At 38.9% G+C, this 25,775-nt stretch overlaps 1 protein-coding gene across 50 annotated transcripts in view; it reads right to left on the bottom strand.

Moving 5' to 3' along the window:
* MAP4K4 (mitogen-activated protein kinase kinase kinase kinase 4) overlaps positions 1-25,775 on the bottom strand; it is a 191,749-nt gene that overhangs the window by 2,599 nt on the left and 163,375 nt on the right. For 18 of the 50 annotated variants that reach the window (XM_059134423.1, XM_059134429.1, XM_059134417.1 and 15 more), the window contains 11 exons: positions 23,906-24,081; positions 23,285-23,405; positions 22,025-22,216; positions 19,849-19,966; positions 19,354-19,524; positions 13,017-13,160; positions 6,512-6,646; positions 3,994-4,094; positions 1,797-1,970; positions 1,100-1,259; positions 200-339 (listed from right to left, as the gene is read on the bottom strand). In XM_059134423.1, coding sequence (XP_058990406.1) covers positions 200-339; positions 1,100-1,259; positions 1,797-1,970; positions 3,994-4,094; positions 6,512-6,646; positions 13,017-13,160; positions 19,354-19,524; positions 19,849-19,966; positions 22,025-22,216; positions 23,285-23,405; positions 23,906-24,081 — 1,632 coding nt within the window. The remainder of the gene's footprint in view (positions 1-199; positions 340-1,099; positions 1,260-1,796; positions 1,971-3,993; positions 4,095-6,511; positions 6,647-13,016; positions 13,161-19,353; positions 19,525-19,848; positions 19,967-22,024; positions 22,217-23,284; positions 23,406-23,905; positions 24,082-25,775) is intronic. The other 32 variants (XM_059134454.1, XM_059134465.1, XM_059134463.1 and 29 more) reach the window with 3 other exon arrangements.

Consider the following 25,775-nt stretch of genomic DNA (forward strand, 5'->3'; position numbering starts at 1 on the left):
CCCCTTATAAGCAAACACAAAATAAAATATATCCCATCCCCCATAAACAGGTCTAAAAAGTCACTACTAAAATGTTGCTTGATGAATTTATTTCAAAATCTATCAAAAACCCCAGGAAAAGGCTTCAACAAGCTCCATGGAAAATAAACAATTATTAAAGCTAGTAGCAGCTAATAAGAAGTTGTAAGGAAACCATTACCTTGTCGTTGCGTTCACATAGGAATTTTAGTCTTTGAGCCCTTTTGTGCATAAACACACCATCCAAGTGACCAGTTTCCACAGATCGGATCTCTATGGCCTTTTCTCCCCAGCCCATCGTTTGATTGGATCGAATATATGCTTTTTTTTGGGGGGGGGAGGGACAAACATATTTTAATTGTTAAAGATAAGGAAACAGCCATGAAAAGATGCAGCTCACATAATACATACACACACCTAAATGTCTACCATTTAATGACTTTTTTGTTTTTAAGGAACTCTGCCTTTGTAACCTTTTAAAACTTATCCTACAAAGTGGTAATTTGAATTCCTGAGATGGTTCATGCTTATCGTGAGCAGGGATTCACTGGGCACAGAGTTCTGTGCTCATATTTTTATGAAACCAGTCATAAGGAAGGCAGGAAAGAAGTGAGGAAGAGAGACAGTGACTAACTGCAATGGAACCATAAGAGGCAGGGCATATAAATTGAAAATGTCAGATACCATCCTTTCTGCCCCTTTTTTTTCTTAAATGCACACTGGAAGATCAAGAGACTGTGTTTCAAGCTGTGGCTCTGCCAATTGAAAGAAAAAGTCCCTTATCCTTTTTCTGTCTCACCTTACTTTCCACAAATCAGTCAATAACATCTGTTCTATTCCCTGGATGTCTTAAGGATTAAATGACCAGAGTTTTAAAAAGTGCTCAATAATCACTTGGATTTTGTTTTAAAATAGATGATAACCAGTCCCACAATCTACAATTTTACTCTCCATCTATTGCTAACCATTCTGCCAAATGACCAGAAACTCTAAACAATAGGTAAAACTTGTGATAAATATATGCAGTTTTAGAGAAGGCTTCCACTCTCACGAATGCTACCTTTTCCCGAGTGATACTTACCTACAGATGTTGGCATCTCCCCCCACTGCAAGACCACATCCTTGGTGATTCTTCCATAGGTATTCACATAAACCCCTTCATCTTCATAGCACACCAGAAGCTCCATGCCATCTGTGTTGGGGAGGATGATGATTGCATGGGGTTTGATGCTACACTGGATCTACAGAAGAGGAACAAAGTATAGAGAAGCAGGTTTGTGGTTATTTCTGTCCCCAAAAAAGTGCTCAAAAGACTGTCCTGGTGAATGCACTGGTTTATATTCTTGGTGAATATATATAGCAATTGAATAAAATTTTGGAAAACCCATGTAGCATATATACCAAAGACTACCTTTTACAGGTCCTATACTCTATGAGTTCACATTTCTGAAGCTCCTGAAACATATCTGGACTGTGGACTCCATTAAGAAATTTTGTTCCCTAAACCATTCCCAACCCAGGGATGTTCTGGCCTGCCGCAACTGCCCCACATCCATCCCATGTTAGTCAAAGCCAGAGCTAACAGTTTTTCAGGAGGGCCTCACAGAGCCAGGAGAATGGATTTCCACTTGTCTCAGAGCATGCAGCTAGCTATTGAAAATGGCATATTGTTTAAATACTCACCCCCATACCAAGGGGAAGCAAGGAATCCCTGCTTGTGTTAGTTCATTAAGCAGAGTAAAGAAAAAGTCAAAACAAAATGAAGCCAGTCAACCAACCATAGAGTGTGGGTTCTTTCTTACGTGTGTTGGTAGATAAATGTCATAGACGGATCCTGAATCCACATCTACAGCATGGAATCCAGCACAGGATCCATAGATCACTTTCAGCCTCTGGCCTTCCTCCACAGTGAGATCCACCAGCAATGGCTTATGTACCAATTCTCCAAATGACTAGAAAGTAGTTACCAAGAGAGAAGTAGTAAGACAGAGTAGAACTTATTTCTGATGGATCAAATTAGAGAAGCCAAACCCTAGGCACTCAGTTACTCAATTACTGAGCCACTCTGGCAAAAATCATAAACAAAAATATTCTGGAAAATAAGTCTTTTTAAATTTATTATTATTTTTTTGTCTGTCAATCAGCATCTGGAAGACAATTCTTCCACAAGTGATGCTGCAAATTCTCCCTAGTTGGCCCAAGAATTCCACTCTGTTGTTTGCCTTGCTGACAAATACATCTAACGGGAAATAATCAGGACCTTCTGTAGTATACTATTCAACTATTCAAATGCAGGTAATGGAGAAAGAGGAAGAGCTGTAGGAGTCAAATATTTAGAACTTTTAGTAAGGTCATCATAGTCACCATACAGACTTCTACTTTCATTTCTTGACTAGGGTGATACAGTAATGAAACGATGTACCAGAAGAGCCTGCATGACCTATAACGGACTGGGTGACCCCAGTTCGTCATTAGAATCAATACCTACAGCTTACAAGACAGACTTAAGCAATATACTTATAAAAGCAACTCAGAGAGTACACTTGGTACATAAAGGATATTAAGACCAGATCGCAGAAGCGAACTACAATTTTCCTACCAATTACTTTTAGTCAGTAATATGTGGATTTATTTTTAAAGCAAATATGGTAACTCCATTTATCCTGCTTTTTTGGGGAATCAAGCAATAAACAATCTAAATATGTCAATTTTCCAAATACTTGAAGTGTACCCTTCCTTAATAAAATGTACCAAAAACTATTAAAAACATAAGTGAATAGAATCATTTTGGATGAAAAAGTCTTAACTTCTTGATATGAACTAAAACAGCCTCACGATGCTTAAGGTTTTCTGCCTAATAAGAGAAATGAGGTTATTGAGTTATTTATAATATTTAATATATATTACTATACAAGTTATTTGTAATATCTAATGTCCTAGTAGTATCATTTTAACTAATTTTAACTAAGAATTTCATAAGTTTGTATCTAATGTAAACTCCAGAATTATAAAAAAAATACTAAAAATATCCACAGAGAAAACTGCTAAGATTTTTCCCTTAAACAAAAATGAGTATTCACATTTTAAAACTTACTTTTTCTATTTAAAGAATTTTTAAAAATTTTTTATTAGACAGAGAGAGAGAGAGAGAGAGAGAGAGATCACAAGTAGGCAGAGAGGCAGGCAGAGAGAGAGGGGGAAGCAGGCTCCCCGCTGAGCAGAAAGCCCGATGTGGGGCTCAATCCTAGGACCCTGAGATCATGACCTGAGCTGAAGGCACAGGCTTAAACCCAATGAGCCACTCTGGCGCCCCTAAAATTTACTTTTCCTATTTAATGCTTAGTACATATTCCTTATGTTATGAAGAATTTCTCTAATTTTTAGTACTCTATTGAGATATACCTTCAAGCTGCCTACTGTTGGGTACATTTTTGTTATCAAAAACGTATCTAGGGGTGTGTGGGTGGCTCAGTGGGTTAAAGCCTCTGCCTTCTGCTCAGGTCATAATCCCAGGATCCCAAGTGGGGCTCTCTGCTCAGCGGGGGAGTCGGCTTCCTCCTCTCTCTCTGCCTACTTGTGATCTCTGCCAAATAAACAAAATCTTTAAAGAAAAAAACTATATCTAAATCTTTACACACATGCATGACCTCAGGTAGCAAGTCAAAGTCTACTTTTTACATAGAGAAGGTGTTATTTTGTCCTTTCCTCTGTGACAATATTGACATTTCAATCAAAGTGCCTACCACATATTTAGCTTTCTCCTTCTCATATTCTGAGGACTCAGAAAGCTGACAGTGAAGCTTATTACATTGGAAATGACCTCTCTTATGATATAGTTATACACTATGTCATTACATAATTTTTTTTAATGATCAGTTTTAACTGTTTAGAGTTTTTAAACTTGAGTTTTATGCCCTGGTTCTTGGTTACACATGCATGGCTGATGCTACTTGTAAGTACACATGATGCTATTACCTTAAAGGCCATAAATTTGTGATATGGCTTGGGTGCCCACGCATAGACCTCCACAGAACTCTTCAAAGCAATTACCAGAAATTTGATTCTTTCATATTTTACTGAAAACAACAAAAATAAAACAAGAGAAGCACAAGTCAGAATCAACACGAAAATCCAAAGCCTGTTGTCTTCTGCAAACTTTATAAATATGCCTTCTATTGAGTCATTAAGGCCAACAGGAGAAAAATACTGGAGAGATGAAATCTCAGAGTTTCCTTTTCCAATACTTTATGTTTGAATCAGACTGTTCCTGAATGTATGGGATGTATGGGACTCAACTCCAATACTCTGATTACTATCAGTGAGTAGTTTCATTAATGTTCCTAATTTCTTAAATTGCACATATTTAACAATCAAGAACAATGTCAGCCATACCACTCTGAAGTCTTAAGGACTCAGTATTACTTCAAAAGGGTAAGAGCGTGGTTTATCAGTGAAGTATCACTTTGAACCACTTTCTGATTGACAGAGGTAGTGACTACTTGAATTCTACCTAAAAAGTTCTATAAAAAAGGAGCAGTAGTAAAGGAAATTAGTTGAAAATGCCTTCTTCACAAAGCTGTTGTGGTTCTCTTGCAGCCCAGTAACTCTGCTTGAAAACAGACACTCTCTGGGTATTGTATATCAGTGATGGACCACTGCCTGCTACTCCAGAAACCAACAGTGCACTATACATCAACCAACAACTTTTAAATTAAAAAAATAAATAAAAAATAAGTGTGGTCACAGAACTGTAAACAAAGAAAACCCAGATGCTCTTAGGGCCTTTGATTACACATGTAGCTCTGTTTCTTTATAAGCTACCCAAAGTCACACTACTACAGATTCCTTTGTACATGAGTGATGACTTGTTAACTTCGTAACACTCTTTCTTAAATTCCATATATTGTCACTATTCAAATAAATCATTGACATTAGTATCAAGACACAAATGATTACAAGAGGTTGTCCAAACCAGTGCTGTTCAATAAAATTTTCCACAATGATCAAAAGGTTTTGTTTTCTTTTTTTGATCAAAAGGTTTTATATGTGTGTATTGTTAATATGATAGCCACCTGGAATGTACCAATGCCACTAAGGAACTACATTTTAAAGTTTATTTTAAGTTAATTAATTTAATTTAAATAGCCCCTCTTCTTGATGGTAAACTATACTGTACAGTACAGGTCTTGATAAGTGGAATATAATTTCCTGAAAGTACAAAGATAATGAATGAATGGTATTACACACTCTTTTCTCAGAAAATGTTCTGATTCATTTTGTAAGAATGACAGGCCGGAGGACTGCTGTTTTGTTTCAATGAAAAGCCCAGCACTGTCTAAAACATTTGCCTCTAGCTCCCCTTGCAGGATAATCTATTCATATACATTTCACCTGTTTTGACCTGTTTCATTAAATTTAGACTTAGATGATACTCATTACACCTCAAAAATTCTTTCACATAAACACAACACAAAAATCCTAATCCCAAGATTTAATCAAGGAGATAGTACTACTTTTCTAGTAACATAGAATCATTCCAATATTGGGGTGGCTCCTATAATCATTATTAATCAATGATATGAGAGTTGTAGACAGAGTACACAAATAAGAAGAAAATGTCAAGGACTGTAAAATTCTTGGAAGCAGAGGAAATGACTATAGCATATACTTTATAAACAGAAAAAAATAAAACATATCAGCAGAAATCAGTATATAACAGACCCTTAGGTTAGTCAGTCATAGGTTTATAGAGACCATATCTTGTTTTTCTCAAATTCCGATTTCAAATTCTATTATAATGTACCATCTCTCCCATACAAGTTTAATTTGGCTAAGCTCCATTATTTCCCCTTTATTTCCAACATTAGTACCAGTATTTTTATTTTTTTCACACATAAAAAATTTGTTTTAGTTTTATTCCTGTGAACTCTTATTTTGTAAGAATCACAGCAAGCAAGCCAACAAGAAAAAAACAAAAAACAAAAAACAAAACAGACAGTTGCTATGAAACACTGGCTGGCCAGCCTGACTCATTTAGTAGTTAAGAACACAGTAGCTCTGCACAGTGCACTTCATTCAAAACGACAAGCCATAGCTTTTTGTTCAAACTCTCAAACTTTCTATCAGTGACTGCCAAGGACTCAAAGTCCTCTAAATGGGAGAATAGGCCTAGAGCACAAAGCAAGAATCCAAATTGGCTGGCTTTCCTTTGGCAAGGTTTCCTGAGAAAGGTTCTTGTGGCCACAGCTTGTGGAGAAGAATATGGACTGTCAAAGAGAAGGGTGAAAAGCCTCACTTACAAGATGAACTGTGAGGAAAGAGTGAGCAGCAGAAATGAACGGTGTTATGCTAAAAGGTACACTATAAGTCTAGATGGCACTTCAGGTTGAGAAGATGCCTTAGAAAACTTAATTGCAGAAATGAGCTGGGGGATCAGAAACAACACTAACTAAACCCTGCAAAACAAAACCCCCCTGACTCTCCAGGAACTTACCAACTTTATAGTGTACACATCCTTCCAAATCTCCCACAGTTGTCCAACCCTGTTTCTTTTCAACTTCTGGATCATTGTGAAGTATTTTGTTTCTTAACCAGGACAAATAGTAGACACGTAACTTATCCTTTTTGCCTAGTAAAACAAATATAAATATTTTACATGCATATTCAAAGTAGATATCATCATTAATAACAACAGTAGGCAAAGAAATGTCCTTCTAAGGAAACCACCTCTATGTGTTTTACTAGCACCTCAATTTAAGCTATTCAGATGGACTAACCTATAGAATTATTATCAAGCATAGGCCTGAATTAGAAGGAAAGATTTTATTTATTTATTTGAAAGAGACAGAGACACACTGAGAGGACAATATGGAGGGCAGAGAGGGAGAGAGAACCCTAAGCATGCTCCACGCCTGCTGCAGAGCCTAATGCAGGGCTCAAGCTCACCACCCTGAGATCATGACTTTAGCTGAAATCAACAGTCAGATGCTTAACCAACTAAGCCACCCTGGCACACCAAAAGAAAAGAATTTAAAAGAATACAGAACTCACACTTATGTAAACAGTCAGTATCTATAAACCATAAAGTTAACACATGCACAGCAATATAACCAATAGAACTTATAAGGTGTTTTCACATGCATAATGTCCTTTGATTCTCAAAACTCTTTGGAGTAGCTATTATGTCCCACTAGACAGCATAGGAATATTAAATAAATCATCCTAGGCAGGGACTCAGATCCAGCAAAAGGCAAACCATAATGTGGAGATGTGTGCAACTTACATAACTGACAGAGGACTCACAACCTATAAATCATTTAGAAGAGAGAAAACCCAATAGAAAAAGTAGGCAATTGACCACAACAGGTAAAAGAGGTTATCTCATAGTACGTGAAAAAGGTACTTGCTCTCAATAGTCAATTAATGAATGCATATTAAAACCATAATGATATATAAATTTCACACGTCTATCGGGGTTTCTAGAATTAAAAAGAACAGCTGTACTAAAAAACCAACAACAAAAGTACTGAAAGTAGGGAGGGTGTGGAGTAACTAGAAATTCAGAAACTAGTGTTATAAACTGTTAGAACCATTCTGAAAAGTCTGACATTATCTAGTAAAGTAGGATATATGCATACCCTACTTATGATCCAGTAATTTCTCCAAAAAAATGTGTGTGTATGAGCCCCCAAATGAGAATGTTCATAGCAGCATTGCTCCTAAGAGCTGTGAACAGTAAACACAACATGTATCAAGAGTAGAATGAATAAATTGTGGTACAATCATACACAGAAATGAAATGGAACAAAATAGGCTCTATAAGCAACAACAAAACGATGCTGAATAGAAGAAACTAAACATATTAACAAGCTTAAGAAGAAAAATCGTATGATCCTATCAATAGATGTAGAAAAAACAGCTGACAAATCCCAATATCCACTTCATGATCAAAAACTCACAGCAAACAGAAAGAGAGGGGTAACTGCTTCAATTTGCTAAAGAACAAGTACAAAAAAACCTTATGAGGATACCATATTTAAAGGTGAGAGACTAGATACTTTCCTCTTTAGGAATGAAGGAAGGGTGCCTCCACTTACCACTCCTAAACATCAGATGTCTTTGCTAATGCAATAGGACAAAGGAAATAAAAGGTCTACAAAACAGGAAGGAAGAAATATAGGCTTATGTAAGTAGAAAATACCAAAGAACTGGTTTTAAAAAAAATCCTGTAACTAATAAAATGATTATAGTACGGTTGCAAGTTACAAGATTCATATATTAAGTCAAGTGCTTTCCTATATACTTGCAATAAGCAATTGGAAACTTGAAATTGAAAACACAGCACCATCTATGCAGAAGCACTAAAAACAGGGGTGGCCTGAGTGGCTCAGTTACCTGAGTGGCTTACTCTTGATTTTGGCTCAGGTCATGATTTCAGGGTTGTCAGGCTGTGTCAACCTGTGTCAGGCTACACGCTGGACAGAGTTTGCTTGAAATTCCCTCCCTCTTCCCCTACTCCTCCCCACTCTCTCTCTCTAAAAAAATAAATAAATCCTTAAAAAAAAAAAGCACTAAAGACAAAAAAGGATATACTTAATTATGTCTAATAAAATAGCCCTACATAAGATCTCTATGAGTAAAACTAACAAAATTCTGAAGAAAGAAATTAAAAGGAATCTCAACAGCTGGCGATACATTCAGTGGTCAAGCATAAAACACAACATTGCTAAAGTATCAGTTCTACTCATCTAAGGAATCAGTGTAATCCCAATCAAAACCCTATCAAGTTATTTAATACATATTGATAAACTGACTTCAAAGTTTATATGGAAAGGCTAGAGCCAGAGCAGTCAATACAATATTGAAAAAGAGCAACTTTGGAAGACTGATACTATGTGACTTCAAGATTTACTATAAAGTTACAATAATCAAGACAATAGGTATTAGCAAAAAGAAAAAACAGATCAATGGAACAAAACAGAGGGCCCAGAGATAGACCCACACAAATATAATGGGCTAATCTTTGACAAAGGAACAAGTCAATTCAATGGAAAAAGGTTGGTCTTTTCAATAATCATTGCTAGACCAACTGAACATCCACATACGAAAATAATGAATTTGTAGACTTTGAACCTTTCACAAAGATCAACTCAAAATGGATCATAGACCTAAATATGAAATGCAAAACCATAAATCTTCTAGAGGATAATATAGAAGAAAATCTAGGGACAGTCTCCTTGGATTTGGCAATGACTTTTTAGATACAACACCAAAGCCTAATCCATGAAAGAAAAAAACTGGTAAGTTAGACCTCATTAAAATTAAAAACTTCTGTTCTGCAGAAGACACTGTTAAGAGAATAGACAGAGAAGCCACAAACTGAGGGAAAAAATATTTGCAAAACTAAAGGACTTGCATCCAAAATATAAAAAGAACTCTTACAACTCAACAGTAAGAAAAAACAAATAACCCAATTATAAAATAGAGAAATGACCTTAACAGATATCTCACTAAAGATGACCAACAGGTGAAAAAATACTCAACATCACGTCATCAGGGATTAAAAATTAAAACAATAATGACTCACTAATACACTAATCCAAAGCACCATTAACATCAAACACTAATGTGGTTGTGGACCAAAAGGGACTCTTCATCTGTGGCCTGTAGGAACTCAAAATGATACAGCTGCTTCAGAAGACAGGCTGGCTATTTCTTACAAAGCTAAATGTTATCTTATCTTACGTTCCAGCAATCATGCTCCTAGGTATTTAACTAAACACATGATATTTATAGCAGCTTTATTCCTAATTGCTAAAATGTGGAAGCAACCAAGAGGTCTTTAAATAAGTGACCAGATAAACAAAGTGGCACATCCACACAACAGATTATTCAGCAATAAAAAGAAATATACCATCAAAGTCATGAAAAGACACGGAAGAACTTTAAATATAAATATTGCTAAAGAAAGAGGCCAGTCTGAAAAGGCTATATACTATATGATCCCAAATATGACATTCTGGAGGTTATATAGTTAGGTTTAAAAAAAAAAATCAGTTGTTGCCAGGGACTTTGGGGGAGAGATGAATAGGTGGAGCACGGGGGATTTTTAGGGCAGTGAAATTAGTCTGTAATGGTAGATAATTAGGTGTTTGTCAGAATCTACTAAACTGTACAACACAATGAATGAACCTCAGTATAAACTACAAACTTTGGTTAATAATACTGTCAATGCTGGTTCATCGACTAACAATAAATATACTACACTAATGCAGATAATAGGGAAAACTGGAAGTGGGGGGGTAATATGGGAATTGTCTGTATTTCCCATTCAGCTTTTCTGTAAACCTAAAGATGATCTTATAAAAAAACACAGCCAGACACAAAAAAATGCTTACTCTTTTACCATTTTATATCAATTCACTTCAAACAAGGTAAAACCAATCTAAGGTATAATCTTAAAGGATAGTGCTTCCCTGTGTGGACCAGGATGGGCAAGGACTGGGAGGCAGCAGAGTGGGTATTGCAGGAGAGATTTTGGCCTACTTAGGATTGCTGCATTTCTTCACCAGGGCAGGTGAATGGATTTTAACCATCCTAGGATGCTTGTGACAATTCACTGAGCTGTATATACTTATAATTATACTTTATTACATCCTATAGTTTAATATTTTTAAGTTTTGAAGACTTTTTGAATATGGAAAAATATTCAATAAAATGTTAAATGAAACAAAAACCATGTAGCTTTATATATATAGCATTTCATTCCCATATTGTGATAAATATTTATAGAAATGAGAAGGAGGAGGGGCACCTGAATGGCTCAGTTAAGTATCTCTTTGGGCTCAGGTGATGATCCCAGGGTCCACTCAACAGGGAGCCTGCTTTCCCCTCTTCCTCTGCCCTTCCTCCTGCTTGCGCTCGTGCTCTCTTTCTTTCTCTCACGCTGTCCCTCTTTCTCTCTAATATGTAAATAAAATCTTTAAAAAAATGAGGAAGAAATATTTTTAAAAAGTCAACAAGAGCTGCCTTTGAGATGGGGTAGTATTTTGTTTTATTCTTCCAAGTTTTTTCTATTTTTGAAGCTTCCTACAATTAACATGTATTACTTTCCTGATTGTAGAAACCATTACAAAAGAGAAAAGAATACAGAAAAGTAGACCAAAAAATTATTACTGATATCAGCTGATCCATGATCCCCATAAATCTTCTTGTTCACTGGATCACAAAATGAAGTTTAAATCATTTTTAGCAGATTTATTTTTCCTCTAATTTTAAACCCACTCCCCCCATCAGCAGTCAAGTTATAAATGGTTGTTTCCTCACTAAAGTGTGAGATGGATGGAGAAATAACTGCATTTTAACAAAGGCCCTTCACTTAGAACCAAAAGCCCATTTGAAAACTAAAATAACTCTGAGAAATGTTACATATAAATAAATAGAAGAAGCTGAGTTAGCAAGTATTAAATCACAGTTGCTGCTGGTTATTATAAGACCTATTTCAAGTGTTTCAATTTTGCATACTCTTGACTCCAGCAATAATACAAATTATTATTTATGCAACATGGATATATATACACAATGGTTAAGTAAGCTACAAGATGTATGTGAAAATGTTAACATGAGAGGGGAAAAAAGTGATAATCTAAAAGGCTTCTAAGAGAAGTAAATAAATTTTAGAGTATATATGCAAAGAAATACTCTATAGCCAGGTAAAAAAAGGTATCCTGGGGAAATGATTAATGACATGGAAAGAGCAAGTCACATGATCTGGACAAACCTGAATGAGAAAGATACACCCTCACTTCAGGACAGTGGGTACCATGGCATCTAGATGGGGCAGGGGATGCTAAACGCAGGTACAAGAGTAAGTATTTAACACCTGTTAGAAGTAACACATCAGTATGTGGGTGTCATTATTATGTAGTTATTCTCTCATTATTATTATTTTCTGTATGTTTGAAATGTTGCATAACCATTTTTATCCAGATTTCCCCCCCTTAAGTCTATATTGAGTGTGTATATGCTTAAAAATGAGAAGTTGAAACTGAAGAATCAATAGATAGAGTATCTCTGGTTGACTTTTCATTTCTCCTACTTGCTTTTCTGCACTAGTTTCTTATTTTCTCGAATGAACATGTATTACACAAATGAAAAAAAAAAAAAAAACTCTTTCTTTTATTTTTTTTTTTTTTTAAAAGATTTATTTATTTATTTGACAGAGATTACAAGTAGGCAGAGAGGCAGGCAGAGAGAGAGAGAGGAGGAAGCAGGCTCCCTGCTGAGCAGAGAGCCCGATGCGGGACTCGATCCCAGGACCCTGAGATCATGACCTGAGCCGAAGGCAGCGGCTTAACCCACTGAGCCACCCAGGCGCCCAAAACTCTTTCTTTTAGAAAGAAAAAGAAAAGTGTTAACTGATTTAAGAAAACACAATATAGTACTTTTTACCATCGTGGCAGAGCACAATGCCTTCTGCATGAAGGAAAGTCCTGTGGGTGAAAGTGGGTACAGACCTACATGCTGGAGAAGCCGCGTTGAGGCGGACAAGTATCGGGGCCAAGAGCGCTCCCAGGGGAGGGTTCTACTAGACAGTGCACATCCCTGTGCTTCTCCACACTGCTCTTTAGAGGGGCAACAGATCCACTGCGTACTTGTCAGTCACATCTGAATACATTTTTCTATCACCTTATTGTAAAACCATGCTATATGGTTATACCTCATTTAGCCATTACTTCAAAAAATAAGCTAGGAGCATCGGGGTGGCTCAGTTGGTTAAGCATCTGCCTTTGGCTCAGGTCAGGACCCCAGGGTGCTGGGATCAAGCTCTGCATCCGGCTCCCTGCTCAATGGGGAGTATGCTTCTGCTTCTCCTTCTCCCTCTGCCCCCACCCCTGCTTATGCCCTCTCTAGCTCACACTCTCTCTCAAATAAATAAATAACATCTTAAAAAAAAAAAAGCTAATGGAAGTTTAGTGCTTTACTAAATGAACACTTACCAGATATTGTCACCAAGACATTCAAGCCTTCAAGGACATCCATCTGTTGAAATCGTCTTCGGTTAATCAGAGGATATACCTTTCCTTGGCCACTTCTGTCCAGCAGCATCAGGCCACTCTCTGTACCCACTAACAAATTCACTCCTATTTCAAGGACACAGAAATATCTGGATTTTATACTGTGCTTAGCAAACAGTCTGGTTGTATAGAAAGGATAACACCACCTATCTGGGAAAGAGTAGTTTCCTTAATCACACACACAAAAAAATGCTTGGAATAGTCAGCAGTTAAAGTGACCAAATGACAACAAATTACCACAGAAGAGTGGCAGTCTAAAAAAAAATGCGAGAGAAAACACACACACCACATTCCCTCAACCTCCTGCATAATTCACCAGTTTCTCCTGAATGTTTTGAACTCACCATCTCCTTGGTGTTACAGATTATACATCTCATTAGCCACATGAGACGGGTGAACAAATCTTTGTCGGATAAAATGACCTCTTCGTGCTTCCTGTATCTGTCTGTCTTTATTTTCACTGGCAAACTTCTGGCACGAGCTATAAACAGCCACCTCAAATCCTTACCAGTTTATGACTGATCCATCACTCACCTTAAGGTTTTCTTAAAGACCATTCTCGGTCATCATCAGAGAAGAAACAATGGCACTCAGTCCTCTGCCCCCTAACTTCTTGGGACTATTAAAATACCATGACCGCCCCATGGGAAGCACTTCTGGCTTCTCTCTGAGCTGCCAGGGTCTTCCCACTCTCCAGCTGCTCTGAGTCTCCTTTCTGGTTTGCACACACCTTCTCTGCTTCTTAAACACAGGTATCTCTTTCACTGTCTGTCTGCTGGAGGAGCACCTCAGAACCATCAACTCCTAATTCCATACCCAGCTGCTTTTCTACTTGCTGTAAATTTCTACTGAGACCAACTTCTCAACGTTTGCCCTTTCTCTAAGAGCACCATCACCTGCTCCACACAACCAACCAAACTGACCACCAGAACCAGAGACCTCCTTCCTTTCCCTTTCCTCTGCTCCCACCTACTTGAGGTACTGGCCACCTTGTAACCGATGGACAGAGACTTTAACACAGTCCCTCTACTTTCTCATAGCAGCAATCAAAATGATCCTAATCTTCTTATACTCATTAGGTCCTACCATATTTTCCTAACTATACACTCTCTATAGGAGGGTATAAAGTCTCAATTTGGCACTCAGATCTCTCTGTACCTTGAACCAACTTACTTTTCTCTTTAACACTCCCTTATTTCTCTAAATACCTTGTTTCCTTGATCTATAACCTTTACTGTCTAAACCAAATTTGTAACATATAAGACAGATCGCCTTATACTTCCACACAATCAGGCACATACATGTTTGCACGGATTCCCTAAACTGGCTAATAAACTCACTGAGACAGGAATAAAGTATCTGTGCTTTTATGAACTGCTCAATCAATAGTTTCAGGTAGATGGAAAGATAGGAAAGAGTAGCATGTATTTCCTAAATCACAAGATCCAAGTTTTATTACACAGACACAGACGCACAGACACACACACACACACGCACACACCCTACTTCCAGAACACTTCCAATGAACAACTATGAAGGTAAGAAAGAAACACCCTCACAGCCCCCCACTCAGCTAGCTCTGTGATGGTTCTGTTATTAAGCAAGTGAAACCCTACCACCTGGAGGACAGTATCTACCCAAGCCAATTTTTCTGAAGAAACTGGAAGCAACTTTTGTGATCTTGGGGAAGCTTTGGAACCTGGAATTTACATATGCAGTTACTATCATCACCATTCAAACTCAAATATAAACTTTACCAACTAACAGAGTGCCAGGCTCACTAGGGCAACAGTTACCATTATGCCAAAGCACTGTAAGCTCTAAGCGAACAAAACACTATCCCTGGAGTACTCAAAAAACCTAAAATGTGTAATGAGGTAGGTCCTCATAAATTCTAGACACCTACAGTTTCCAGTAATAATGTGACCTGAAAAAGCCCTGTTAAAAAAAATCTATTAGGCATATGATGCAGGTTTCCATCCTGCCCTTGCGGAAACAGTCTAAGTTTTATGAGAATATTCCTGTCTGGGCTCCCCATACACACTTCCACCAAATCACAGCTGCTTTCCAGCTAGGATGACGGTAGTGAGAACTTGTTAGTGCCTGGCATATTATGAAATGACTTCTGAAAATTTGAGGGAAGCTTCTCGAATTTTCAGGAAAAGAGAAAAATTCTGAGTATTCACTACCCATCTAGAGTGATCCTTAAAAGTAAACAAAACCCTCAAAATATGATCATTTGGACAGATAAGAAGAAAGACTTATGAACACATATAGCTCCCTCTATCACCTATAATTAAGATTTTTAGAACATGCCATTCAGACCAGCCTTGTTAACAGAACATTGAACCTTGATGTCTGACATGTTAGCCAATGGCCACATGTGGCTCCTAAGCATTTGCAACATGGCTAGTGCAACTGAAAAACTCAGTCTTCTACTTTAATCCATTTACGTGTAAATAGTCACAGGAGACTAGTGATTATCCTAACAGCCAGTGCAGCTATGGCTGATACTGTGGCTTTGAACTGGGGCTCACAGTCTTACACTTCAAGGCTTACAAGTCATCATGTTTTCCATGAAAAAGTTCTTTTTTAATAGAAGTATCACACACATCAGATAATGACTGAATGCTAAGAAAAAAACTACAGCCCAATTTAAAAACTCACTTATCATCACTGTAGGAGAAATTAATGTTTATGTAATGCTCCACTCATTTTCCTATCATTTTACTTTTGAGGTTGGTCATTTTGTGACTACCTCCCTATCAGATGTAGAACTACAACAGGACATTATTTTTTGTGTTTTTTCTCCATATACCAATGTGAGATAATTCTAACTAGCTTCACAGTTATTTGAAGCAGAAAAACAGTAACTGACAGAGGTGCTTACACATAAGAGTCCATTCTAAAGGTTCCATTTTGTGCAGTATTTCAGTATTTTCTCAATCTTCAGTATCAAGTAGCTGAAAAGGTCTGTGTCAAGAATCTGGCAATAACCACCAAAAGTATGAGCCTTTGAATTCTACTATTTGTGGTTTCCAAAAATAAACAGCATCCAAACATCAATCAAGATTTTACAGTAATGAATTAACAAGGGAATAAAAGACAAAGCTGAAAAAGTCTATTCATAAACACACAAAAATGCATATATTTTGGCACTTACACTCCTCGTAATTCTTCATTATATACTTCCAAAAACTGTAATTTTGTAAAGTACTAAGTGTTAGCAGTCAAAGGAATATTAAGTCACTGGAATAACCACCTTGGAAATAACGGGCCTATGAAAAAAATTAAGTTGCATACTGCAATAACCTTTTATAAATATGCTTTTTAAACCTTTCAACTGTTAGATATAATTAAACTTTAAATGCTAATAGCTCAAAGATAAGCTGTACTAAACACTGCGATTCTATTCATAGGAATCTGGTGTAGGTTGATGGGGAAAACGGCTCTATAAGAGCTCTGTAACATGTGATTTAAAATATCCTTTAAATTTTATGATGATATTTCAGGCAAAGCTCTGTAGTAAACTGCAGACAGTTTACTATTAAGAGTGGGAACTGGGGTGCCTGGCTGGCTCAGCTGGTAGAGCATGTGACTCTCGATCTCGGGGTTGTAGGCTTGAGCTGGATGTTGAGTGCAGAGATTTAATTTAAAAAAAAAAAAAAAGAGAGAGATGGGAAAAATGATGTTCGAAATATGTGTTAAAATAATTCTGACTACAAATGGGAAAACGGTCTTATTACAAAAATGCAAAAAATATATAGCAACTAACAAAAGTCAGTTATATAATATGATTAAAAAAGAATGCTTGAAGCTAGCATGTTCTCCAGAAGGCACACACAAAAAATCCATCTAACCTATCTAACACCGATCAGCAGACTTCAAATGTGTCACCATTTCAAAGTGTCCCCTGAATTTTCTCCCCTTGTTGGTCTATCACTCTTACAGTTCAAGTTTTAACTTTTCTAGGTCTAAGTCTCTGAGAAGCTTATTTTTAAACTTAACTTAAAAGGCTTATTTTTCTTACTTTTTAGCTTAGCTTAGCAGTTTAAGGAAACCCACCATCAATGTGCCCCAAGCCAAGGAACAATTCAAATATACCAATTTACAGAAAGAGATTTCAACTTTATGTCATCTGCCCACTTTCCTTTCCACATACTGTTAAAATGGAAGTTCCATTACATTTCCAAAAACACAAGCTTGAGATACTCTCTTCTCTCAGGTATTAGAGAAGTTAATTAGGAAAAAGAAGGATTTTACTTTAAAAAAAAATCAATTAATGGCACAAAACGGGGTTTAGCACTCTATAGGACAGTAGAGGAATATAAATCAGTGTAAGACTGCTACCAGGTGCAAACATTCTAGATAAAAATTACTTCAGCAATTTCAAAAGAATTAACATAATTTCTACATGAAATATAATGTACTGAATTTTGATGATATATACTCTCCCATGGAGGGCAAAGAATAAGAATGGTGGAATTCAACCCTGGGATGTGATCACAACTTGCATTCCCAGAGCAATACTTCACAGTGCTGGGCAGTGACAACACGGTGACAGCTGCCTTTTGTGATCCCAGTAATCCCCTCCAAGTGGCTACTGTTACCTCTGCCTATGAGGTTAATATGGGGGACTTAAGATACTCCGTGATGATAAGGACAGAAATTCAGAACCCAAAGAGTGAAAAAAGAAGTAGGTGTGTCTGCAAAGGGAAGACGCCTCTCCTGGACCCCTCGGGAGGAGGCTGCGTAAGAGCTGGGGAAGGGAGAGGAGAGACGTCAATGGACGGATAGAAGTCTAAAAGGTGGACAAGGAGGAACTTTTAAGAAGTAACAGACCCCCTCTTCAACAGCAGGACTGAGGAACATCTCAAGGTTCAGGAGGTGAGCGCTGAGGTGCTCATGTCAGCCTCAAGTCTTGAGAGAGGTAGGTTAGGGGTTGAAGGTGAGGGGTAAGGTGGACATGGACAGAGCTGATCTGGTCACTGGGGATGCAGAGGCCATCAGAACACTCCAACAAACAACACGCTGAGGTCAATTTGCTATGCACTCAAACCAAAATGGATCACATGTTTTCTGTCCACTTGTACTTGCATTCAAGGGAGGAAGAAACTAACTAGAAATAGGGTCTCTGCTAAAAATTTCAGAGTTTAGGCAGGAGGAGAACACTTTGTTAAGTGTGGGACTGGAAGACAAGGTAAGGCCAAGAGGACGGTCTATCTGTGGGAGTGAGGAAAGTGATGGCCCAGGGGAGACAGAGAGTCTAGCCTCAGAATGAGAGGGCAGAGTCCTCAAGTGGCACCCTCCTCAGGCATAGTCTCTTGTGCCGTTGTAAGCTGTGAAGAGGCGGCACCACCAACATGGAGATGGAACAGGGAAAGGCCACGCTATGGTCTCCTTCTGCACATTCTGGCCCATGGCAAACTGCTTTAATTTTTATTCACTTTTTTTTTTTTTTTAAAGATTTTACTTATTTGACAAAGAGAGATCACAAGTAGGCAGAGGCAGGCAGAGAGAGAGGAAGGGAAGCAGGCTCCCTGCCGAGCAGAGAGCCCAATGCGGGGCTCAGTCCCAGGACCCTGGGATCATGACCTGAGCCGAAAGCAGAGGCTTTAACCTCTGAGCCACTCAGGCGCCCCGGAAATCTGCTTTTAAAAGCTTCATTTCTGGGTCGCCTGGGTGGCTCAGTGGGTTAAGGCCTCTGCCTTCGGCTCGGGTCATGGTCTCAGGGTCCTGGAATCGAGCCCCACATCGGGCTTTCTGCTAAGCGGGGAGCCTGCTTCCTCCTCTCTCTGTCTGCCTCTCTGCCTACTTGTGATCTCTGTCAAATAAATAAAATCTTAAAAAAAAAAAAAGCTTCATTTTCGTGTTAGACCCAAGTCCTAAAAGAGCAAGGAAAAAATGTTCAATGGAAACATTTAAAAAGCAATCCAACATGCTTCTTCATTCTCCCTATAAATAAAGACCAAATCAAATGTCCTTCTCATCTTTTTACTTTTTGCTTTCCCTCAAAGAATGGGAACTCAGTCCTTCATGCCAATACCCAGTGGCTGAAACAAGTGCAAGCCCATACACGCACCTACATGATTCTGCAGGAGGTAACAAGAGTGAGCATCATGGAAGTCTTCCAACTTCTCTGTCAACAACTCTTTACAAAATCCCCAAATTGTCCAAAATAGTACCTTCTCTAAAAGACCAGTCCACCCTTCAGGAAAATAAAAAGATGACATCACAGTAGCAGCAGTAAGATACCTACCCCATAAGGCAGCGCACAGAATCTCGGAGTTAAATCTTTTCTTATATTTACGAATCTCCGGGGTGTCACTCTGTGGCCTAGTGTTGGTGGGATTCACATTGACCACTGAGCCCTTCCGGGTAGGATCTTGCCTTATGGCTTCTGGTCTCATCCCATCACAGGAAAATCCCACTAGAACACAGTACATTAAAAATTATTTTCTTCACACACGAACACTGCACCTGTCTCCCTCCCCCGGTACACCTCAAGTGAGTATTCATATGCTATAAACCAACTCTTTGTCAAAGAAAAGAAATCTGTAAGAAATGTATATGGAAAAAGGAAACCGACTATGCAGCTCATTGCAAGTAAGACAATGCAAGCGGGATGGGTGTTTCTGTATCCGAGGTCTGTGCCTGCAAAGAACCACCAAGCCATGCCTAAGCCACCAGAAAGAGTGACACAAAGTGACTGAGTCCTGTTTGTCAGCTGCTTTCTTGCTGCTAGTTTACTTACCCACAGAAGTCACTGTTGTCCCACTAGATGGAGAAATCTGTAGTAATCTGGGGTCTATAAAAGGTGTAAAGGAGGAGGAAGATTTGTGTTTCTGGAGTGTGCTACTAGCGGACTGAGTCTGCAATGTAAATTTCAATTTTATTAATACAAATGACATTAAAAAGTTGAACATAAAACATTTCAATCCACTTCTGTACTGCATGGTTTCCCACTAGAAAGACCTATCCCTCCTGCATCATTTCCCCCAAGTGCTCTCAGGGGTGCCTCTGCATGTGCACAACACACCCCACCAACAGGCTGTTCAACCTGGAACCACCAAAAGAGCTACATCTCCCTTCAGATATGCTGCTCATCTAAGACAGGAGGCTGAGAGCTACCAACAAAATCTATACTTTGTGCTCCTAGGTTTTTCTTTTTTTTTTTTTTTTAATAATTATAATAAAAACTCCTAAAGGAGGTTTGAAATATCTATCTCAGTTCATCAATTTCTGAATTTACTCTTCAGCCCAAAAAAGGCCAATTAACCTCTGTTGGAATACTGGCAAATCCTGACTTTGTATTACTCATTTTAACATGAGCCTCTTGCCAGAAAGCTACAGAAGCTTTGGCTACCACCATTTAGGTGCATCATCAGTAAACCCGTATCGAACAGGGGCTCATCAGTGAAAGGTGCAAATGACAAGATATGGCACATACTTTTGCTCTTTTAGGAGCACTAGTGTTTTGGTTAATAGTGTAATTTAAGACAAAAATAAAAAGAAAACACAAAGAAAGTGAAACAAATTGTTAAGTGGAAATGTAATGACAATTAAAAACAAAACAAACAGAAAAATAAACTTGCCAGTTTAGTGAGTTAAGGGTTATAGTAAATACTGTACATTAGAGCAAAATGGAGCCAAGTTTAAATATAAATATAAGGAGAAAAGTGAGTGTAGGTGGAATAAATCAATGGAGAAAAAAGAACACTTCTGATCAAGTGCTTTTTAGTCCTGAAAACTTTCTTGCCCTCCACAGGCAGCTAAAAGTTGCCATGTCCTAGAGCCCGAGCCTGCCCAGGCTCCCAGGCTCTCTCCTTCCACTTGATATAGCTGTCTGCTGGCAAGCTTCCCACCCTGTCCTACAGCCAATCCATCCGACAGCCAATCTTATGCAAGCCCACCCTTAGAAGCAGTTGACTTGCCCCTGCTCCTCAGGGGGAGAGGATTATTCTGATTCTTTCTCAAAAGGGAACCAAAATCAGAGTAGGTAGAGACAGCCTGGCAGTTAAATGTTTACATTAACAAGATTGGCTGAAGCTACGTGCCACTTTCAACCTCCTTCAACTGTTAGCCAAAGGCATTTAAACCAAACCTCCCAAGAAATCAAACCACTTGTTTAATTTAATACAGGGTGCTCAAGGTGGACTCTGTCACTGCATGGGGAGAATAATCTTTTTCCAAAGAGCAAAGCATCACCCACTATCACCCAGACTGAGCACCACAGCCAAGCCTTCAAACGAGCACACAGGATTTCCCATTCAAAATTTTAAATTAAAAGCATGCTCAGACCTTTGCCCTTCTTTGCATCCTAATTTTCTAGAATTCCCTAAAAATCATTTGGCCTTTTCTGTGAATTTCAAGGAAAGAAGTCCTTTTAACAGGGTTGGTGAAAACAAATGATTAACCAACCAACAATCTCCCCCTATCAAAAACAAAAAGCCATCCAGCCCTGTTTGAAGGAGATTCCTGTAGAGGATAACAAGTGTGTCCAGGTATGGCCAAGTCTGCTTAATCAAATTTTTTCTATATTTTACTTGTCAGTTAAAAAGAATGATAAAGGCAGATTCCACAAATGACTACAAGAATTTCATGCCAAATACATAATGGATCCAAGAACACGGCAATCATTTTATTTAGACTTAAAAAAAATACACTGAATAAAGAAAGCCATGCAACTACACTTATCTAGAGAAAAGGAAACAGTGAACTGCCAAGTTGAAGGGACATTGATCTAGGGTTACGGGATTTGTATGCAGATCTGAAAGATGTTACTTAGGGTTGGGGAGAAGGGTAGGTGACAGAAGAAAGCGGGTGGGGAGGGTGGGTGAGGGGCGTGGGAAAGGTCTCTTCTGCAAACTAGCTACTAGGCAGTGCTGGTCGAACCCTAGGAAAGCAGCCAGCTGTGGTGCGAGACATACCTCATTAGTAGTGAGCTTGTCCTGGGGTGTCTGTGGGGACATGGTGGGTGTCGGCTGGCTGGAGGATGGGGAGGAGGAGGTGGAGGAAGTGGAGGAGGAATGGCTTTGCTGTAAGAGATCTGGCAAGAGGTGAATGCGACCGGCAAAGCCATTGCTCTCATGATGGCTGGCGCGCTTTTGGTCAACTGTACTCTGTAGAAAAAACAGGCACACTCGTCTCGCTCAAGCGCTGCTGAAATTCCCTATGACCCTACTGATAACTGCCTTAAAGGTGCTGTGTGACTTTTCAAACTCCATTAAATAATCAAGGAAGGACCACAGGAAACTGGTCGGAATTGTTCACACTTAAGTCGCCGAATGCAATTCAAAGTGCCTAATCTGGTGGCCACAGGACTGGAGCATGACTGCCTAACCTGGGTTAGCTGCCACTCTAGCTGTTGTTAACAAAACCACTCGCCTTTCTTTTCCTTTAAAAATGTTCCTGTCTAAAGCTCTAAAGAGTACCCTGTCACTTCTTTGAATCCTGGTCTTTTCCACGTTCTTCTCACTTTCCATCCAAATGCAATGCCATTGCATGAAACACACTCAGGAAAAGTCCAACACTAGAAAGGCGCCTGTTCTATGTCCTGGGAAGCGCACTACTTCTCTCTCTTCTAAGCTAAGAAATTAACAGACAGTTGTGAAGCTGAGCAATCTGAACCGAGCACATCGGGGTGGTACACATTTAATATTCAACAAGTGAGGAAACGAACGTTTTAGAACACGCAAGAGAGACCTCCCAGCCCTTCTGCTTCAGAGGCCTTCCTGTGACTGATGAGGCTCATCCGCTCTTCCACTGCGCCTGCCTAAGGGCTGCTCCTATGACAGCACTGTGGACCCTCAGCTGGGAGCTCTTTGCAGAACGTCTGTGGCTGCTCTGCTCCAGACAGTGCTCTGCCTCCTCGCTCTGTGAGCCTGCTGAAGGGAGTCCCTGTGGCTTTTCTACTACTCAGACACAGACTGTGAGATTCAGTGTGGTGCTCAAATGAGGGCTGCCGCAAAACATGCAAAGGAGCAGCGATGTGGGGTGGAAGACTGCTAGCTACCTTCTGGGCATGCAGCACATATCTGCCTCCCTAGCCCCCGACACTCTACCCTCTGGGTCTTGTTAACATGAAAACAGATGATGATGTAGAAACAGCATGAGTGAGTGAATGAGCAAGTGGGTTAATGACTACAGGAGAAGCTCTGCCTCTAACAACAGAGGGAAGACACAGGTACCTGGCGGACGATGAGAGTGCCCTCCTTGGATGGGGTCATGGCTGGCTCACTTTCTACATCATCATGGACAATCATGGTTTTCACCGACTCTGTTTCACCATTGCTCAAATTCAGAGACGACCTATTGAGACAAAATTCAGAAGTGAAGGGGTATCATCCCATGAGCTGAGAACATCCTGTTTAGATTTTTCACCTTCCTAAAGGCCTAAGATGAGATCAGGCTACAGAGAGAGTTTCCTCCAAGAAAACAAATGCTTAGTTCTTCCCCTTCAACAAAGAGCTTTCTGTCAGTATAGTCTGCTTTTGAGCAAAAATATCTAGAGTGAATTCTCATGGTTAACGTGGTTCAACCAAACTGAATCTTCCCTTTTGTCATACCCTCAAATTAAAAGGAAAAAAAATAAAACACACATTAGGGTACTGGGGAGAAGCACTGACACACACATGCACACAGACAAACAGAAGAGGGAAGAACACAAAGGCTGCCTGCTGTTGAACCCAGGAGAACTCAATGGTTAAGTATTCAAACAGTCAGGATAGGTTTAGAAAGAACTGCTTCTAAATGGAAAGAAAGTTCAGTGGAGACGCTCTCAGCCTCTCTAAAATACACCAAAGACTGACGCTGCTCTGGTGTCCTCTGGTCCAGAGGTGGCTTCCTCCACCCCTTCTTGTTCTACATCATCGTCTTCCTCATCTGTCGTCCCTGACTCCTCACTGGATGAGGAATAGTCTGTCACTTTGTGTGGTGGTCGCACATCTTCCACTGCTCGAAGCTCTTTGGCCAGTGCAGTCAAATCCTAATGCATAGGACAGAAAAGACAGTAAGGCAAAGAGGTGTGTGCCAGAGGCACAAATTATAAGACACAAATTATAAGACAATCTTCATTTTAATTATTGATAAAATAGCCACAGCATCCATTTTGTAAAACTATTCTGTATTTACCAGTATTCTGTATTTACCAGAGCTTACAGGAAGGTGAGCTCTTAAAACTTTTGATAGAAAAGACTAAAAAATGTAAAAAGGGGAAAAATAAAAAGCAAAAAATGTTGTGCACAGTTCATATTTCACAACAATAAAAAACATAATCTGCTTATGATAGGCTAATAGTGCTTTTTAAAAACCCTAACATAAAATTCTAGATCAAGAATTGTTGTGAAGGAAAATCCTTGGAGGTCTGCCTATTTAACAAAGTCTTCTTTCAAAGAGATTACCCACGAAGCAAGATTCTAGTGAAATTGGGCTGACTGAAAGGTTTTCTTTGGTGAACTTGTTATTTTTAACTCCACCTTTTAATAATTTCCAACCTACGAAAAGTAAAAAAGTGAGTATACTATTCATATCTGACTTCATTGAGTGTTAACAACTTGCCACGTTCCTAAGAAGGTCCATGACACAGGAAGTGAAAAAGTGGATGCAGCACGTGCAGCTGTGGGCAGGAGGTAATAGGCACTTCTCCCTGGCACCACCTGACCCATGTTTTCCTGCAACACTGCCAACAAGTACAAACAGGAGACAGAAAGGAAATCTATTTTAAAAAACATTATTCAAAAGTAGCTTCATTTCCCATGATTCTTCCATATGAGATATTTTAACACTCAATTTATGTACATATAATTTTCAATTGTCATTATTATGTATACTCTATGCTTTCACACAGAAGTCCAAGGTTTCTACCTGGGAATCACATATTTAAAAGTAATGACTTTTATTTTTTTTTTTTTAAGTAGGCTATATAGTCATTTTTCCTTTCTCTTTTTAGCAGTTCCAAAGGAGTTTCCTTCTCCACAGTTAAGAATCTGTTGCTCTTCTTTGAGCCTGAGCCTCTGAAATAACAGTGTATCAGACTTTCAGTGTTACTATTTCATGATTATGACTGTGGCTTTTTAGGAAGTTATTTTTAGAAGTTCTACCTAGTAATAATAAATATATGCAGCAAATTCTATGTTAAAAAAGATAAAGCAGAAGCTTAGAACTTCTGAGTTCTAGAAAAGAACAAAAAGACAAGTTGAGGAAGGAAAAGAAATACAGATGGACTACAAGCTAAGCTTAAGAGGCAGTTGGAATGGTGCTCTACTGTGGCATTTTCCAGAGATGGGGCTTACCACTTCGCCCTTGAGTGCAGGCGCAGTTTCATTGAGCCGGAGAAGCCATCAGTGATGAAGAATGCACAGCATAAGGAAGCATGGGAGAAAGAAGGGGAGTGAGGGGAAGGACAGGAATCAATTCAAGCAGGAAATCAAAATTTCAAAAGGCTTTCAATCCCACATTGGGCACAGTTACATGGTCAGTTAATGCATCAAGGATTAAAGGCCAAGTATGAGGAAGTCAAAACTGTCACTCCAGTACCAAAAGGCAGAATTTAAATAATAGGGGAGTTGAAAAAGAAGATGATGTAAAAAATTTACTCTAAAAACCAGTTTTGTAAATGTCCAACTCATCAAGAATACGACAAGGCTAATGTTGAGCAAAGAGATAAAAAAAGGTTTTCTT

Source organism: Mustela lutreola, chromosome 9, assembly GCF_030435805.1.
Source record: "Mustela lutreola isolate mMusLut2 chromosome 9, mMusLut2.pri, whole genome shotgun sequence".
Lineage (NCBI taxonomy): Eukaryota > Metazoa > Chordata > Mammalia > Carnivora > Mustelidae > Mustela > Mustela lutreola.